This window comes from Rhinatrema bivittatum, chromosome 3, assembly GCF_901001135.1.
Source record: "Rhinatrema bivittatum chromosome 3, aRhiBiv1.1, whole genome shotgun sequence".
NCBI classification, from domain to species: Eukaryota; Metazoa; Chordata; class Amphibia; order Gymnophiona; family Rhinatrematidae; genus Rhinatrema; species Rhinatrema bivittatum.
In genome coordinates, this window is record NC_042617.1 from 259,451,622 (window position 1) to 259,470,727 (window position 19,106).

The 19,106-nt window shown below is 45.2% G+C and overlaps 1 protein-coding gene and 7 non-coding genes across 12 annotated transcripts in view; all 8 read left to right on the forward strand.

Annotated features, from left to right (window-relative positions):
* The first annotated feature begins 351 nt into the window (after positions 1-351).
* Positions 352-423, forward strand: TRNAC-GCA. The gene has a single exon. It is a non-coding gene; the product is annotated as a tRNA-Cys (tRNA).
* Positions 424-946: 523 nt separating this feature from the next.
* Positions 947-1,018, forward strand: TRNAC-GCA. Its single transcript has one exon. It is a non-coding gene; the product is annotated as a tRNA-Cys (tRNA).
* Positions 1,019-1,540: 522 nt separating this feature from the next.
* TRNAC-GCA lies at positions 1,541-1,612 on the forward strand. Its single transcript has one exon. It is a non-coding gene; the product is annotated as a tRNA-Cys (tRNA).
* Positions 1,613-2,133: 521 nt separating this feature from the next.
* TRNAC-GCA lies at positions 2,134-2,205 on the forward strand. The gene has a single exon. It is a non-coding gene; the product is annotated as a tRNA-Cys (tRNA).
* A 522-nt stretch (positions 2,206-2,727) lies between these two features.
* TRNAC-GCA lies at positions 2,728-2,799 on the forward strand. Its single transcript has one exon. It is a non-coding gene; the product is annotated as a tRNA-Cys (tRNA).
* Positions 2,800-3,322: 523 nt separating this feature from the next.
* On the forward strand, positions 3,323-3,394 carry TRNAC-GCA. The gene has a single exon. It is a non-coding gene; the product is annotated as a tRNA-Cys (tRNA).
* A 522-nt stretch (positions 3,395-3,916) lies between these two features.
* TRNAC-GCA lies at positions 3,917-3,988 on the forward strand. Its single transcript has one exon. It is a non-coding gene; the product is annotated as a tRNA-Cys (tRNA).
* Positions 3,989-11,845: 7,857 nt separating this feature from the next.
* Positions 11,846-19,106, forward strand: part of LOC115087386 (oocyte zinc finger protein XlCOF6-like) — a 58,125-nt gene continuing 50,864 nt past the window's right edge. For all 5 annotated transcript variants that reach the window (XR_003855509.1, XM_029594509.1, XM_029594511.1 and 2 more), the window contains exon 1: positions 11,846-12,126. Coding sequence is in view for 4 of the 5 variants with exons in the window: in XM_029594509.1 (XP_029450369.1) it covers positions 12,073-12,126 (54 nt within the window). In the remaining variant the exon portion in view is untranslated. The remainder of the gene's footprint in view (positions 12,127-19,106) is intronic.

Consider the following 19,106-nt stretch of genomic DNA (forward strand, 5'->3'; position numbering starts at 1 on the left):
ATCTGGTCCCTTTCAGGTTGGGGTTTTTTTTCTTTAAATTATTTCTTTCTTCTTTTGTTGTTTTTTTTTTACACCCGTCGTGTTACTATGGGGGATTCTGTTCACCTGAGGTGTCTGGCATGGTGTTTTACCAATCGGAGTTGTGGACTAGGGTTTCGTGAGGGATGTGTTTGGCTTGACCGCACTTTCCAACAGGAGGTGCTGCCTCTTCCCGGGTACTGTCCTTGGAAGTTAGTGTGTTACAGTAGGGCAGGTTTGCCGTATAACTTCTGAGCGTCTTTTTTGCAGGCTTTTATGCGAATCTCCAAAGTATCTGACTGTTAACAGTGAATGGGCATCAGCCTTAGCAAGGGGAGCATAGCTCAGTGGTAGAGCATTTGACTGCAGATCAAGAGGTCCCTGGTTCAAATCCAGGTGCTCCCTTTCATGCCATACTTTATTAACTTATGCTATACTTAAAGAAGGAATAAGAACAGTGTTTTCAGGGAATGGGGGAATAGATATTTCTGCTCTTCTTGCGTAGGGCTGTGGGTTTGAATCTAGCTTAGGGACAGGGATGAAAATTAGGTACTAGTCAAGCTTTTTTTTTAGTTGATCTGGTCCCTTTCAGGTTGGGGTTTTTTTTCTTTAAATTATTTCTTTCTTCTTTTGTTGTTTTTTTTTTTACACCCGTCGTGTTACTATGGGGGATTCTGTTCACCTGAGGTGTCTGGCATGGTGTTTTACCAATCGGAGTTGTGGACTAGGGTTTCGTGAGGGATGTGTTTGGCTTGACCGCACTTTCCAACAGGAGGTGCTGCCTCTTCCCGGGTACTGTCCTTGGAAGTTAGTGTGTTACAGTAGGGCAGGTTTGCCGTATAACTTCTGAGCGTCTTTTTTGCAGGCTTTTATGCGAATCTCCAAAGTATCTGACTGTTAACAGTGAATGGGCATCAGTGTTAGCAAGGGGAGCATAGCTCTGTGGTAGAGCATTTGACTGCAGATCAAGAGGTCCCTGGTTCAAATCCAGGTGCTCCCTTTCATGCCATACTTTATTAACTTATGCTATACTTAAAGAAGGAATAAGAACAGTGTTTTCAGGGAATGGGGGAATAGATATTTCTGCTCTTCATGCGTAGGGCTGTGGGTTTGAATCTAGCTTAGGGACAGGGATGAAAATTAGGTACTAGTCAAGCTTTTTTTTTAGTTGATCTGGTCCCTTTCAGGTTGGGGTTTTTTTTCTTTAAATTATTTCTTTCTTCTTTTGTTGTTTTTTTTTTACACCCGTCGTGTTACTATGGGGGATTCTGTTCACCTGAGGTGTCTGGCATGGTGTTTTACCAATCGGAGTTGTGGACTAGGGTTTCGTGAGGGATGTGTTTGGCTTGACCGCACTTTCCAACAGGAGGTGCTGCCTCTTCCCGGGTACTGTCCTTGGAAGTTAGTGTGTTACAGTAGGGCAGGTTTGCCGTATAACTTCTGAGCGTCTTTTTTGCAGGCTTTTATGCGAATCTCCAAAGTATCTGACTGTTAACAGTGAATGGGCATCAGCCTTAGCAAGGGGAGCATAGCTCAGTGGTAGAGCATTTGACTGCAGATCAAGAGGTCCCTGGTTCAAATCCAGGTGCTCCCTTTCATGCCATACTTTATTAACTTATGCTATACTTAAAGAAGGAATAAGAACAGTGTTTTCAGGGAATGGGGGAATAGATATTTCTGCTCTTCATGCGTAGGGCTGTGGGTTTGAATCTAGCTTAGGGACAGGGATGAAAATTAGGTACTAGTCAAGCTTTTTTTTAGTTGATCTGGTCCCTTTCAGGTTGGGGTTTTTTTTCTTTAAATTATTTCTTTCTTCTTTTGTTGTTTTTTTTTTACACCCGTCGTGTTACTATGGGGGATTCTGTTCACCTGAGGTGTCTGGCATGGTGTTTTACCAATCGGAGTTGTGGACTAGGGTTTCGTGAGGGATGTGTTTGGCTTGACCGCACTTTCCAACAGGAGGTGCTGCCTCTTCCCGGGTACTGTCCTTGGAAGTTAGTGTGTTACAGTAGGGCAGGTTTGCCGTATAACTTCTGAGCGTCTTTTTTGCAGGCTTTTATGCGAATCTCCAAAGTATCTGGCTGTTAACAGTGAATGGGCATCAGTGTTAGCAAGGGGAGCATAGCTCAGTGGTAGAGCATTTGACTGCAGATCAAGAGGTCCCTGGTTCAAATCCAGGTGCTCCCTTTCATGCCATACTTTATTAACTTATGCTATACTTAAAGAAGGAATAAGAACAGTGTTTTCAGGGAATGGGGGAATAGATATTTCTGCTCTTCATGCATAGGGCTGTGGGTTTGAATCTAGCTTAGGGACAGGGATGAAAATTAGGTACTAGTCAAGCTTTTTTTTTAGTTGATCTGGTCCCTTTCAGGTTGGGGTTTTTTTTCTTTAAATTATTTCTTTCTTCTTTTGTTGTTTTTTTTTTACACCCGTCGTGTTACTATGGGGGATTCTGTTCACCTGAGGTGTCTGGCATGGTGTTTTACCAATCGGAGTTGTGGACTAGGGTTTCGTGAGGGATGTGTTTGGCTTGACCGCACTTTCCAACAGGAGGTGCTGCCTCTTCCCGGGTACTGTCCTTGGAAGTTAGTGTGTTACAGTAGGGCAGGTTTGCCGTATAACTTCTGAGCGTCTTTTTTGCAGGCTTTTATGCGAATCTCCAAAGTATCTGACTGTTAACAGTGAATGGGCATCAGCCTTAGCAAGGGGAGCATAGCTCAGTGGTAGAGCATTTGACTGCAGATCAAGAGGTCCCTGGTTCAAATCCAGGTGCTCCCTTTCATGCCATACTTTATTAATTATGCTATACTTAAAGAAGGAATAAGAACAGTGTTTTCAGGGAATGGGGGAATAGATATTTCTGCTCTTCATGCGTAGGGCTGTGGGTTTGAATCTAGCTTAGGGACAGGGATGAAAATTAGGTACTAGTCAAGCTTTTTTTTTAGTTGATCTGGTCCCTTTCAGGTTGGGGGTTTTTTTTCTTTAAATTATTTCTTTCTTCTTTTGTTGTTTTTTTTTTTACACCCGTCGTGTTACTATGGGGGATTCTGTTCACCTGAGGTGTCTGGCATGGTGTTTTACCAATCGGAGTTGTGGACTAGGGTTTCGTGAGGGATGTGTTTGGCTTGACCGCACTTTCCAACAGGAGGTGCTGCCTCTTCCCGGGTACTGTCCTTGGAAGTTAGTGTGTTACAGTAGGGCAGGTTTGCCGTATAACTTCTGAGCGTCTTTTTTGCAGGCTTTTATGCGAATCTCCAAAGTATCTGGCTGTTAACAGTGAATGGGCATCAGTGTTAGCAAGGGGAGCATAGCTCAGTGGTAGAGCATTTATCTGCAGATCAAGAGGTCCCTGGTTCAAATCCAAGTGCTCCCTTTCATGCCATACTTTATTAACTTATGCTATACTTAAAGAAGGAATAAGAACAGTGTTTTCAGGGAATGGGGGAATAGATATTTCTGCTCTTCATGCGTAGGGCTGTGGGTTTGAATCTAGCTTAGGGACAGGGATGAAAATTAGGTACTAGTCAAGCTTTTTTTTTAGTTGATCTGGTCCCTTTCAGGTTGGGGTTTTTTTTCTTTAAATTATTTCTTTCTTCTTTTGTTGTTTTTTTTTTACACCCGTCGTGTTACTATGGGGGATTCTGTTCACCTGAGGTGTCTGGCATGGTGTTTTACCAATCGGAGTTGTGGACTAGGGTTTCGTGAGGGATGTGTTTGGCTTGACCGCACTTTCCAACAGGAGGTGCTGCCTCTTCCCGGGTACTGTCCTTGGAAGTTAGTGTGTTACAGTAGGGCAGGTTTGCCGTATAACTTCTGAGCGTCTTTTTTGCAGGCTTTTATGCGAATCTCCAAAGTATCTGGCTGTTAACAGTGAATGGGCATCAGTGTTAGCAAGGGGAGCATAGCTCAGTGGTAGAGCATTTGACTGCAGATCAAGAGGTCCCTGGTTCAAATCCAGGTGCTCCCTTTCATGCCATACTTTATTAACTTATGCTATACTTAAAGAAGGAATAAGAACAGTGTTTTCAGGGAATGGGGGAATAGATATTTCTGCTCTTCATGCGTAGGGCTGTGGGTTTGAATCTAGCTTAGGGACAGGGATGAAAATTAGGTACTAGTCAAGCTTTTTTTTTAGTTGATCTGGTCCCTTTCAGGTTGGGGTTTTTTTTTCTTTAATTATTTCTTTCTTCTTTTGTTTTTTGTTTTTTTACACCCGTCGTGTTACTATGGGAGATTCTGTTCACCTGAGGTGTCTGGCATGCCATTTAGAAACGGCATGTACAAAGACCTGCCAGACACTGATGAGCATATGGGATGGAGGTAAGGGGCCCCTCCCATCTGCAAAGGAAGAGATATCTAAAAGGGTGGAACAAGCAAGTGTTAGGGTCCCGGGCCGTTCCCCGGTCCCTCCACTTACCTCAGGGATGGTCCGGGCTGCTGCGACGATCTCTCGAGCCTCCACGACACTGACCGCGGCGCTCCCTCCTCAAGGGAGATGCCGTCGATACTCCGTGGTTGGGCCCGCCCCCTAGGCGCGCACGCGCACAGGGGCTCAGCTCTTAAAGGGACCAGCAAGGGAACCTCAGCCCTGCCCTGGGATCACATCAGACCTGCATCTGGATCACTTCCCTGCTTTGCAACAAGGTTCACTCTCTGCTGAGTGCTACTAGTTGCTGTCTCGACTCCTGGTTTCTGACTCCTGGCTTGTCCATTGGCTTCTGACGTCAGCTTCCGTCCCTTGGCTTTGTCTTCGGCTTCTGACTTTTGGCTTTGACTTTGGCTCGTCCATTGGCTTCTGACTTCAGCTTCCGTTCCTTGGCTTTGTCTTCGGCTTCTGACTCCTGGCTTTGACTTCGGCTCATCCACTGGCTTCTGACCGGTCATCATCCAGGTATCCGGTTCTGCACCTTCCAGGAGGTCTCGCCTAAGTCCCAGCAGTTCGGGTCCTCATGAGCTCCTCCCGGGGGGGACCGCGGGCTTCCAAGGGTGAAGTCCTACTTGACTTCCTGGCTCTGGCTTCTTCGCTTGACTCTCTCCGGGATACAGAGCAGTATCGGCTCCCAGATCCTCCGGGACCTGGAGTTAGGAGAAAAAGATAAAAGATCAGAAATGCCGGAGAGATCAGACCCCCTGTATCCCCTAAGGGAAGTACCGATAGGGGATGGTCATATTGGATATGTAAACAGTCCCCTTACTAGTGCAGACATAAGAGCATTTAAAAAAAAAGAAACCTTTACTAGATGATCTACAGGTTTAGCAGAACAAATAGATCAATTCTTAGGAGCTAATATTTTTACTTGGGCAGAATTGACATCAATTATGGGTATAATATTTACAGCAGAGGAGAGGGTAATGATACAGACAGCTGCAATGAGAAGTCATTTGAGAAACTGTTGAAAGAAGCACAGAAAGTCTTTGTGAGGCGTGAGGAAGAAAAGCAGAAACAGAAGACTAGAAGTATGGTAAATACACTAAATGAGATTATGAGGAAGCGCCCTACCTACCCGCAGGAAAAACAGGAAAAAAGATGTTGCAGTGCTGCAGGCTCCCTTGGGAAGAGGGAGGGGAAGACGTTTCAGCCCAGGGGTTTGCTACCTCCGGCAAGGAATTTCAATAAAAGTCCAGGGGCTCGCTACCCCTGGCATGGGGGGCTTTAGAGGGATTGGACCTCCTCGCCCCGGGAAGCCCGAGGAGGAAATCGGGCAGGGTGTTTTCATTGCGGGCAGGTAGGGCACTTCAAGAGGGAGTTCCCCAGCTTGTGAAAGAAGACCGGGTCTTCTCAGTGGTAGAGGAGGAAAGCGAATAGGGGGGGGGGGGGGGGGGTGTCAGGGGCTACTATGAAAGCCCTTGATAAATTTAAAGGTCGGACCAAGAAAGGAGAAGATAGTTTTCTTAGTAGACACAGGAGCTGCCAGATCTTCAGTTACCACTTTGCCAGCATGGGTCAGTATAATGTCCCAGAAACTCACAGTGTCCGGGGTAAAAGGGGAACAGTTTTCAGTCCCAATAATAGAAGACACTAACATGTCTTTTTCTCTCTCCCACCTGTTAAAAAGATAAAAAAAAAGAAAAAAGGATAAAGTGCGTAACTTGCTGGGCAGACTGGATGGGCCGTTCGGTCTTCTTCTGCCGTCATTTCTATGTTTCTATGTTACATATTAAACATTTGGGATACTTGATTATTGGAAGGGAAGAGTAAGTATTTCAGACGGAGTGAATTGTGAAATGGTGCATGTTTAATTAGAAGGAGAGCAGTTGTCACGTCACGGCTTGCGGCAGTGCCTCCTAGAGGCATTTACAAGAGAGACAAGGGAGTAGCTTTATGCAGACACATTAGAATGATAGGTCAGCCTAGGAGTGTGTTGAAGAATACTCTTCAATCATCTAAATTGCAAGCACAGAGTATTTATTTTTAGACAGACCAGAGTCACAGACGTTAAAAAAAAAAAAAGCTGAGTTCACTGAAACGGGGGCAGTTCAGAACGAAGCAGAAGCCTGGCTCCTCCCCGACGGGCACCAGATGCTAAACAAGCCACTAATGAAAGAAATTATGGCAGTCTTGCATCAGGGAAGCTATTGGGGAGGCTTAAGCTCTTTGCGATGCAGTCCTTAGGAAGTATGGCTGTGTAGGGACTTACACGGTGGCTAAACAGATATGTGAGAGGTGTCCCAGATGTCAGAATTTTGAGAAAAACAGCCCCAGGGAGGAAGGGATCCAGGTCTAAGGCCTTTTCAAAGTATACAAATAGATTTTACTGAACTGCTCCTGCCCAGTGACTCAAATTCTTACTAACATTTCACTGGATGGGCTGAGGGTTTTTTTTTCAATGGCCTCAGCTAAGGCACAAAGGGTTATGAAAGTGCTCTTTGAACAAATCATCCCATGATATGGGCTGGTTGAACACATTGACTCAGATCAGGGAAGTCATTTTATCTCCAAAGTCCTGCAAGGGGTAATGGAGGGTTTGAGGCTCAATTGGCACTTTCATACTGCCTGGCATTCACAGTTTTCTGGGAAAGTGGGAAGAATGAATCAGACTCTGAAACAGCAAATTTCTAAAATCGTTAGAAACTGAAATACCCTGGACTATGTGCTTACCCCTGGCATTGCTACGGGCAAGGACCCACCCCAGGAAGGATAGGGGAGTGTCCCCCTATGAGATGATGTTTGGATTGCCCTATTTGGGAGGGGCTGGAGAAATACCAGTGTTCGAAACAAAGGATCTATTAAAAGAATTATATTCTGGCACTTTCTTCTTCTTTATCTCATTTAAGGGAAAAGGGGCTATTGGCTCAGACTTCTCCACTGGACTCTGCAGTACACCGGTTCCGGCCTGGAGTCTGGGTGCAGATAAAAGTGTGGAAGGAGTCCAAGTTACAGCCAAAGTGGGAAGGATCGTTCCAAATCCTTCTGACCACAGAAACAGCAGTGTGGACTGCAAAAGGTGGACTCATCATTCCTGAGTCAAGGGACCCGTGGAGTTGCTGGCAGATCCTTCTCAGTGCACACTGGTGACAAGCACAGACCATCCACTTAAGATAAAAATTACTAGAAAAGACCAGAAAGTTTGCATGAACAATTATACTTTGAACGTTGCTTTGAGCTGGGATCCCGGCCCTGATGACATCCCTATTTGGGACTCAGCGCCCAGGTTTAATGTAATGTGTGAATCATTGTTGAATATATGGACTATGGGACCAGGCACATTCATAGTGTGGAAGGGGGATTTTACGGATTAAAGAGAATAAGAATTGAACAAGGGGACGTGTCACTAATCAGACCTAACACTGGGGAATTGGTAACATTTTGGTACATTTATTTATTTATTTATTTAGATTTTTTTTATATACCGATATTCTTACATAAAATGTAAATCAAACCGGTTTACATAAAACTGTAGAAGCAGGAAATATACTTCCGTTGTCTGATACAATGAACATTTATAATTTAACTTATTAACGAGTCTAAAAAGTTGAGAAAAGGAAAAAAGGGTTAGTTAAAAAAGAAAAGGAGAAAAAGCATAGATAAATAAATATTAAATAAGGCACTAAGGATTGCACGAAGGGGTGCACAAAGGGGAGAACCCCTTTGTTGCACCCCTTCATTGCGCGGCGCACAGCGCGCGACGCCTGATGTTGATGCGCTTTTCAAGCGCCTCCGAAGCTCTCACTGACGTCGTGGGAGGGGGCGTGGTCTCTCTCTGATTGCTTCCGTTCCTTCACCCGATGTTCCCTTCATATTTTAAACTTTAAATGTTTTCTTTTTAGGTTGGATCGATGTTATTGCGGGGGCTCAAGGTGGAAAGTGCCTCCCCGCTCGCTAGCACCCGATGTTGAGGCGCCCCTCAACCGCCTCCGAAGCTCTCACTCACGTCAGGAGGCCCCCCCAAGCTGGCCAAAAGTTCCTTTTGGGCCAAACGAGCGTTCCGGCGCGACCCCGCGGGGAATCACGTGACGCCGCGTCACTCGACGTGGCGCCGACGTCACGTGCTCCTCGCAAAGGATTGCAGAAATGGCGTCCTCACTCCTCGCTAGTTCACCAGGGAGTTGTGGTAAGTCTTTGGGGGGGGGGGGGATTAAGGAAGGTGAGGGGTTTAAATTTTTATTTTGGATCAACAAACGCGATTTCCAACATATCCAACATAGCTATGTTGGATATGTGGGAAATCCGATCGTTTATGTCTCATCACTTTTTTAAGTTAAAAAAAAAATATGCGTAGCGTTTTACATATGCGGTCAATACGAATGCACACCCCTAGTGGGAACTCCGAGTGGGTTAGTGTATGAATTAACAGAAAGACCCTATGGGTTGGGGGCGGATGTAACAGGGACGGATCCAATAGCAAGATTCAGAATCATTTTTGTAAAGGGAGTAAGGAATCACTCTCAGGGAGACATGCCCACCATTAAACCATTCGAACCACCCCTTAATGACCCCCAAGGTAGTGAGAGTAGTAGCCATAAAAGAACTAAGCCAAGCTCTTGAGATACAGACAGGATATGAAGAAATAAAATGCCTGAGTGAAATGGGTAAATTATACTGTAAAGAGCCACAGCACAAAATTGTACTATTCCCTTTTAGCAAAGGTAAAAGCCTGGAAGAAATGGAGTGCATTCTGACCTTGTACCAAGAAGAAACAGCCTGGAAAAACAATGTCTGTAAGACTCTGGCCTTCCGATACCCTGCCTTGAAGCTGAAACAGGGGCAGCGGACACGCCCAACATTCTCCCCAAGCTCTGTGAGACCTGCTGTCTGTCTCTCACGGGCAATGTACACTCAGCACTTGGGAGAATCAGGGACTTGTAATGCCACCTTAAATGTGACAGGAGGGAAGGAGGCAGGAAAGAATTTGAAGTTGCAAATAGCCAGAGCTGACCTGTGGTGGTACTATGAAGGAAGATTTAATAAGGCAGACTATACCTGCTGACTGGGCTATAGTACTATTTTTCAATTCCCTTCACTCTGGCACTTAAAAAAAAAAAAAAAGAAATAAAGAGAGAGAAAAAGAGAGAAAATAAACAGCCTAGATAAGGATCCTATAGAGGATGAATGAGAAGGCAACAAAAGTAATAAAAAAAAAAGGGAGGATTGTGAGAAATGACTTTAAATGTTGCCAACTCAGTAATTAAGCCAGATATTAAAAATGTTTTTTTCTTTAAAATGACCTTTAAACATTGCTAAAGAAAACTTCCCTTTCTAGGTGCCTTTGCCCAGAATAAGCCTGGAGAGCAGTTAGGGACCTCTTCCTGACAAAGCATAAAGTGAAGGCATGAGGTTAGAACTAACCCCCCTTCTCCCTTTAAAGTTCTGCTTCTGTGCAAATTAGCTTCTTAGAAGATAAGATATTGTAGCCATGCCATTTAGAAACCACATGTACAAAGACCTGCCAGACACTGATAAGCATCAGGGGATGGAGGTAAGGGGCCCCTCCCAGTTGCAAAGGAAGAGATAACAGATAAAAGGGGTAGAACAAGCAAGAAGGTGCTTATCAGTGTGGTCAAAAAGGGGGAAGTAAAACCAGGGCTTCAGCTAGCAAAAAGAGTATAAATTCCTTGTTGAGATTCTGTGGGGGTGTGCCTACTATATGTATATCACCCCATTTGCAAGTGGTCATGTAAAGATCTTTTATGTTGATTTCATTGAATTATGCTCACTAATAAACAACTATTCCCAGAGAAGGGAGTTGTCTGAATTTTGTTTCCCACACTGGGCTTCCCAATTACAGGCCGATACAGAAAGAAACGCGGGAGAGCGGGTGAGTGCCCGCTCTCTCAGCACGCACACAGGCCAGTGTCCTTTGCGCGCGATACAGTAAATAAAAATATGCTAATTAGGGCCCGCAGTAAAAGGAGGCGCTAGGGACACTAGCCCATCCCTAGCGCCTCCTTTTTGACAGGAGCAGCGGCTGTCAGTGGGTTTGACAGCCGACGCTCAATTTTGCCAGCATCGGTTCTCAAACCCGCTGACAGCCATGGGTTCGGAAACCGGACGTCGGCAAAATTGAGCGTCCGGTTTTCAACCCGTGAGCCGTGGGCTGATTTTAAATTTTTTTATTTTAAATTATTTTTTACTTTTGGGACCTCCAACTTAATATCGCCATGATATTAAGCCGAGAGAAATTAACGCCTACCTTTGGGTAGGCGCTAATTTCTGAAAGTAAAATGTGCGGCTTGGCTGCACATTCTACTTTCTGAATCGCGCGGGAATAACTAATAGGGCCATCAACATGCATCTGCATGTTGCGGGTGCTATTAGGTTCAGGGGGGATTGGACGCGCTGTTATCCCTTACTGAATAAGGGGGTAAAGCTAGCGCGTCAAAAACATGCGTCCAACCGCGGGTGTGCTCCGCCGGAGCACACTGTACTGTATCGGCATGTCAGTCTGGTCCCCATTGGCAATCCCTCGTGGACTTTATTCTGATCCCAGGGCTGCAGAAGTGGCACTCAAACACCCCCCCCCCCCCCACCCCCTTGAAGCCTCTGAATGTGACCCCGAGGAAAAGGGGGAGGGGTTACATAATCCTAGGGGAAAGAGGAGAAACAGCAAAATATGTAGTATCCTGCCACTGGGCCTGAAATGAAACCTGATCAAGGACAATACAGACCAGCACCAAAACCTGTACTCTTACTTGACTTATTACAGTTTGGTCATTTTTTCCCCTTCTTTTCTTCCCTTTCTATTTTATTCATCCTGTATATTAATTTGGCAACACGTGTAAAATTGTTATGCCAATAAAGTTATCGGAATTTGAATCTCTCTGTCTCCCTGCTCTCGCCCCTGGCTTACTTCAGCAGCGCTGTCGGGTTTCCCCCCCAGCACAGGGTGAGGGAGGGAATGGGATGGGACCCGAAGGACTGTTTTTTGTTAGAGATCTGCACAGCCACTGGGAACTGTATGGGAGGGCTGCACTGTGCCCTGCCTCCTCTCCCCATGGCATCCAATCACAGCACAGGAATGGAAGCAGGGTCCCGCACACAGCACAGCTCTCCGCTCTCCCTCTAACCTGGAAATGTGGGAGAGAGGAAGAGCCAACTGCACTAACCGGATTTTCAGTATCATTAAAAAAAAAAAAAGAGCTGTACAGTCCAAACCATGGCAGCTGGCACCTCTACGTGTTCTTTCTGTCTTGCACACCCTGCAACAAGCTGATTCAGATAACTTTATTGGCATGATAGTTTAACGTGTGTTAGCAAAGCATCTGCTATCTTCACAGATCCATCTTAAGAAGGTAGGATCCCCCCCCCCCCCCCCTCAGTCTGACCTCAGCTGGGCAGCTTTGCGCATGCTCTGACTGCTGCTTTCTCTTCCACTAGTGTCTGCGGGAAGAAAGGCAGAAACTTCCTGCCGCTCCAAGACTGGAAATCACTAAAAGCTTCAGCCCCAGATCTGTCCCTTTCACTCTGCAGAAGGGGAGAGGAGGAGCTTTTTTTTTTTTTTTTTTTTTATCTGAGACCCTCAGGAATCAGCCCAGCCCCCCTCCTGTCATATTCATCTTTCTCAGCATCTGTCCAGAAACAGGGAAATCTTCAGGCTGAATCCATCCCCATAGATGCAGAATTCAGAGGGCAAACAGGAGGAAATGTCTATTATGGTTACTAATCAGGTAAGAAACGTTCTCTATCGTACAAACTGTCTCACATGTACCTGTATTAACGTACTATCAAGGGGTGTCCAGGTACTTAAAAGATTTGTGGCATGGGCCCATGGTGCTCGGTCTCATGTGGTCTTCCCTCCAAGATTTTGATAATTCAACAATGAGGATCCTCTCCACCCCACTGTCCCCAAGAATGATCCTGTAAGAACGCAGGACACCAGTGTTACTGAGATCCTGCTGGCCTTATGAGGACAGTTTTGGAAAAGTGCACCAACCACACTGGAAGAGCAAATGTGCTAGAAGAGAAAAGGGAATGCTGCACTATACTGTTTAGGACTTATATAATCATTGATGTGTCTTATCGAGATCTCACCTGCTCTGTTTCACTTAGCGAGGCACTCTTTTTCACAAAATGATTTAACCTTCTTTCATCTCTCTCCATTTAACAACAAAATAAATTGTACATAGAACATACAGTAATGTAACACTGAGAATGACATTCCAATTATGGAATTCTTGACAGATTCTGAACCCTTTACTGGATCAGTGCAGGGGCATAGCCAGAATTGAATGGGTTTTTTTTGGGATGATCCAAGATTAATGAGTTTATTTGTGGCCAGCCCCCCCCCCCCCCAACTCTTTACCCCATCCTACTGTATGTGTATCTTCAAAGCAGCGGCCACAAAACTTTTGTCATTTCTGGCAACACTTTGTCATGTCGATGCAATATGGATGTGCTAAAATGTGTGTCCAAACTGGGTGCACGTTTTTTTTAATGTGCAAGCACCTCTCCTGGGAGCCCGATGCTATAAGCAAATAGGGCTGCCGTGCTAAAAAGGACTCGCTAGGGATAAATTGTGCATGCCTAGCACATCCATGGTATTTGGTGCCCAGGAGACGTGGTTGTGTGTGGGTTGGGACAACGGATGTTCAATTTACGAGCGTCTGGTTTTTTTCCTGCAGCAGCTATTTTACTGGCACATTATGCACACACAGTATACATGGCCCGGAGCATGTATGTTGTGGGTGTATGTTGTGCGCCTCAATTTTTTTTACGTCTTTTTTTTTTTTTTGCATGGTGCTGTTTTCTGTGGTTCTTCCTACTTAGTACTGTGACAATACTAAGTAGGAGAAACCACAGGATAGCAGTTTATTTTGTTTTTAAATTAAGCCCTTGATGTGCAGGAAGACTTTATTCCTGCTCCATCCAAGGCAAGCATAAAATGTTATGAGTTAAACGTGCACCTCATGCTCCCGTGGATTTTTTGCATTGCGGGGTAATAGCTAATACCCTCATTTACATGTGGTGAGCGCTGTTAGCTATGCTTTTGTTTGGATGCGTGTTTTGGATGCGCTGATCCCCTTATTGCATCGGGGGGGGGGGGGGGGGGTTATGGACGTGCATCTAAAATTTGCGTCCAGCCGCTCGTGCACTAGGCTGGGCACACTTTACTGCAGGGGTCGGGAACCTTTTTGGCTGAGAGAGCCATGAATGCCACATATTTTAAAATGTAATTCCGTGAGAGCCATACAAGACCTGCCAAATTAATTTACTACAACCCCCCACCCTCCTGACCCCCCCCCCCCCCAGACCTGCCAAAAGTCCCTGGTGGTCCAGCGGGGGTCCAGGGCTCGCAGACAAATCTTTAATAAAAAAGTAAAAATCTAACAAAAACCCCCACCCTCCTGACGCCCCCCAAGACCTCCAAAATTAATTTATTACAACCCCCCACCCTCCTGACCCCCCCCCCAAGACCTGCCAAAAGTCCCTGGTGGTCCAGCGGGGGTCCAGGAGCGGTCCAGGAGCGATCTCCTGGACTTGGGCTGTCGGCTGCCAATAGTCAAAATGGCGCCGATGGCCCTTTACCCTCACTATGTCACTGGGGTCGACCAATGGCAGCGGTAGCCCCTGTGACATAGTAAGGGCAAAGGGCCGTCGACACCATTTTGATTACTGGCAGCCGACGGCCCTTTGCCCTTACTATGTCACAGGGGCTACCGCCGCCATTGGTCGACCCCAGTGACATAGTGAGGGCAAAGGGCCGTCGGCGCCATTTTGACTACTGGCAGCCGACAGCCCAAGTCCAGGAGATTGCTCCTGGACCCCGCTGGACCACCAGGGACTTTTGGCAGGTCTTGGGGGGGGGTCAGGAGGGGGGGTTGTAGTAAATTAATTTTGGAGGTCTTGGGGGACGTCAGGAGGGTGGGGGGGGGTTATTAGATTTTTACTTTTTTATTAAAGATTTGTCTGCGAGCCAGATGCAGCCATCAAAAGAGCCACATCTGGCTCGTGAGCCATTGGTTCCCGACCCCTGCTTTATTGCATCGGCCTGTGTATCTCCTGTCTCTTCTTCTCCCTGTTCTGTCCCGAATGAGAGGAGGGGAATAATTGCCAGCCAAAAGTAAACAGAATTTGATAGCCTCAAACATTTACAAATCTAGTCCAAGGTCAGTGGTATTTCCCCATTCAAGTCATCCCTCTTAAGGAGCGCAGGGGATCATGGACTGGCAGTGATTCCTTGGCCTCAGGGCCCTTTGACCTCTGCACCTTTAAGGAGCTGACTCAGGTGAAAAATGACCCTGCCGCTAGAGGTGGGGGCTTCAGCCAAGAGTGAGGGGGCAGGGGCCCCCAGTGCTAACCCATGGTAATGCATCTGGATCAGCATACAAATTTTCTAAAAATGTTGCACAGGAGTTTCTGTAACCATAGAGGTTCCTTCTTCAGCTATCAATCAATGGCATTATTCACATCTGAAAACAGAACCTGTGTGATCTTCATAGCTCATGTTCGACATTTTTTGATTTTTACTTAATGTAACCCTGCTGGGTAGGATAAAATCCAGATACTGGACCAAAAGGCACACAGTCAAGGATTTCACACTATTTGCAACAGTTCTCCAGGATAGCTTATACTTCTGCAGTTCAGGGCTCCCTGTGGGGGTAAGCTTAACTTGCATGCATCACAAATACACAGCCTATTAGGTCCTTTGACATTCAGCACTGATAACCTCTAAAGACCATGACAGCAATAAACACTCGGAAGCTGAATGGTTTCCAACTTCCTTTACTGATAGTTGATCAAATGGATGAAAAATGTTGTTTATAATTCTTTGAGGTCAAATAAAATTGACGTACATTGTCGAAAAATATATACATTTGTGACTTTACTCTTTCAGTAAAAAGTCTTAATTTGATCAAGCCAATTCCTTACTAATTTTTATCTCCTTTTCAATTACTCAGATTCAAGAAAGCATAGTCCTTCTTCCAACTCCCAAATGTATATCAAATTCTTCCCATTGTGAAATGGTCAGAGTAGTGTTCCCAATTACTTAACAGAATAAAAAGTTGCAATTTTCATAACTTTTCCGAATCTCTTCCCTATGCTTCTAGATCTCCTTCTGGCAGATCCAAAGGGACACTCCTCCCAAGTGCAGGCCACTTGAGTTAGTAGTGAAAATACTTTTGAATGATAACTTTTAACTCTTTCTCTCTTGCAATGGGCGTGAATCCATTCCTCTGCAATGTCACGGCTACTCCTCAAATCCTTTCAATGTGAAAGACAGCGCTTCTTCATGATGATCCCAAACTAGGGGCCTGATACTATGGGCCCTCAGTCTGGAAAAATAAAATGTAAAAATCTTACTCATAATAACATAGTAATGATGGGAGAAAAGGACCAAATGGTCCATCCAGTCTGCCTAGCAAGCTTTTTATGGTAGCATCTGCCGATCCGTGCAGGTTCCCCCCATTTTTCTCTTAAAGGTAGGAACTGCTACTCCTTGTATTTATTCCCAAGCCTTATGATTACCCATAAAAATTTACTGATAGCAACAAATTTACCGGGTGATGAGCCTTCCTGAAAATTCAGACGGTGCTGACATGTTTTGCATATGGACTTGGCCTTAGAAACAGTCCTGCGCTTTTTTCCCTTATGTCTGATTATCAGCACCCCAGACTGTAAAAGTCAGGGCCTGTGTTGGTTGTCATCTGAATCCAATTCCTCTTCTACCCCTCCTACTGCCATCAAGCGGAGAGTGATGTTGTAGATGTGTCAAAAGAAACACAACAGACAGGAAGGGTGGATAAAAAATTTCTTTCTCCCTTAAAATGAGAAAAATAGTCATAGAATAAACAAGTCAAAATTGGAGCTCCTCTCCATTGGGTCATCAGTTGGTCCATTCACTAGAGATGGGATAGAGAGCAGCGGATCTTCCATAATACCAGGCCTAACCATGCACAGGGACAAGGGGTACCAGGGCTTTCAGAGAAGAATGTTTCAAAATATGTGGTTCAAAAAGAGTAAAGCAAGCAAAAGAGAGGTCAGTCAGAAAGGCTGACCCACAAGAAGGCAACTAACCATCTACAACAAAAATTCAACAGAAATCCAGAAAGCAAATCCATGACCTAAGATCGTGGCAGGGGTGTATATACTGTTAGAACACACCATCTGCTGCTCCCATTTGGGGGAGTCAAAATCCCAACCTCTACTCACAAATCTATCTGAACCTTCCCAGCAAGTTAGTACACTCCTGGTAAAGAAAACAAGGGTTCCTTACATTTATATTGATCCAATTAAAGCCATCAAAGCATACAGAGAATCCAGTTTATTCCAGAAGCCACACAGCTACTAGATGACTAATTTACATATCCTTGACATATATCTTTCCCTTTAGAACATAAAAACATAAGAAATTGCCATGCTGGGTCAGACCAAGGGTCCATCAAGCCCAGCATCCTGTTTCCAACAGAGGCCAAACCAGGCCACAAGAACCTGGCAATTACCCAAACACTAAGAAGATCCCATGCTACTGATGCAATTAATAGCAGTGGCTATTCCCTAAGTAAACTTGATTAATAGCAGTTAATGGACTTCTCCAAGAACTTATCCAAACCTTTTTTGAACCCAGCTATACTATCTGTACTAACCACATCCTCTGGCAGCAAATTCCAGAGCTTTATTGTGCATTGAGTGAAAAAGAATTTTCTCCGATTAGTCTTAAATGTGCACCTTGCTAACTTCATGGAATGCCCCCTAGTCCTTCTATTATTCGAAAGTGTAAATAACCGATTCACATCTACTCGTTCAAGACCTCTCATGATCTTAAAGACCTCTATCATATCTCCAAGCTGAACAGCCCTACCCTCTCCAGCCTTTCCTCATAGGGGAGCTGTTCCATCCCCTTTATCATTTTGGTTGCCCTTCTCTGTACCTTCTCCATCGCAACTATATCTTTTTTGAGATGCGACGACCAGAATTGTGCATAGAATTCAAGGTGCGGTCTCACCATAGAGTGATATAGAGGCATTATGACATTTTCCGTTTTATTAACCATTCCCTTCCTAATAATTCCTAATATTCTGTTTGCTTTTTTGACAGCTGCAGCATGCTGAGCCGACGATTTTTAAAGTATTATCCACTATGATGCCTAGATCTTTTTCCTGGGTGGTAGCTCCTAATATGGAACCTAACATTGTATAACTATAGCAAAGGTTATTTTTTCCTATATGCAACACCTTGCATGTGTCCACATTAAATTTCATCTGCCATTTGGATGCCCAATCTTCCAGTCTTGCAAGGTCCTCCTGTAATGTATCACAATCCGCTTGTGATTTAACTACTCTGAATAATTTTGTATCGTCCGCAAATTTGATAACCTCACTCGTTGTATTCCTTTCCAGATCATTTATATATATATTGAAAAGCACCGGTCCAAGTACAGATCCCTGAGGCATTCCACTGTTTACCCTTTTCCACTGAGAAAATTGACCATTTAATCCTACTCTCTGTTTCCTGTCTTTTAATCAGTTTGTAATCCACAAAAGGACATCACCTCCTATCCCATGACTTTTTAGTTTTCTTAGACTCCAAGACACAACAGGAGGCCTAAGTGGAGGCTTCAACTGAAACAGGCCTCACATGAAACATACAACTATAGGCTGTACAGTGATGGACATATCACCTATACTATGGTGATATGCGCCAATCGCACTGAGATGAACTCTTAACAGAGTTGGTCTTCAAACCAGATTTCGATAGGTGTAGAAGGTAGTTGAGTAGTTTTTATGTAAAACAGGAGAAAGGATCTATGGCCTTCTGCTCACACAACATGGAAAACGTCTTCCACTTCAATCTGTATAACTTTCTAGTAGAAGGCTTTCTGGAAGCCACCAGGACCCGACACATTTTTCGAGAGATCGAGTGGTTGCAATATCAACCTCTCAACATCCAGGCTATGAGTGACAGGGCCTGGAGTTTGGGATGGTGCAACCTGCCTCGATCCTGGGTGATGAGATCTAGGGAAATGCCCAGCCTGATTAGTTTCCGGATAGACATTTCTCTGAGAAATGGAAACCAGGCCTGTCTCGGCCAGTGAGGAGCTATGAGGATCATAGTCACTCAGTCCTTGCAAAGCTTTAAGAGAGTCTTCGCCACCAGTGGAGCTGGAGGATACGCATATAGGAGACCCTCGTCCCAGCGGCAGGTGAAGGCATGTGAGACAGGTTTGCCAATTGTTGTGTACAGGGAGCAGATCTGAGGAACATTCCTGTTCCAAAATGCTGCAAAGAAATCCACATCTGGACTTCCCCAGAGTCATAAGATCTGATTCGCAACCCTTTGGTCCAGAGACCAATTGTGAGATCTGAAGATGCGACTCGGTCTGTCAGCTTTCACATTTTGCATTCCGGCCAGGAGCACCATCCCATAAAATAGGGCCCACGACCAGATCTGGACCGCTACCTGACACAGGAGGTACGATCATGTTCCTCCCTGCATGTTGACATACCACATTGCGTCTTGGGTGTCAGACTGCATAAGAACAATTGTGTTGGACAGCTAATCTTTGAAAGCCCATAGCACATACCTGATAGCCCGGAGCTCCAGGAAATTGATTTGATAAGAGACGTTCCTGGGTGGACCAAAGGCCCTGGGTGCTGAGCCCATCTACATGAGCTCCCCAGCCCAGGGTGGATGCATCCAGGGTTAGGAC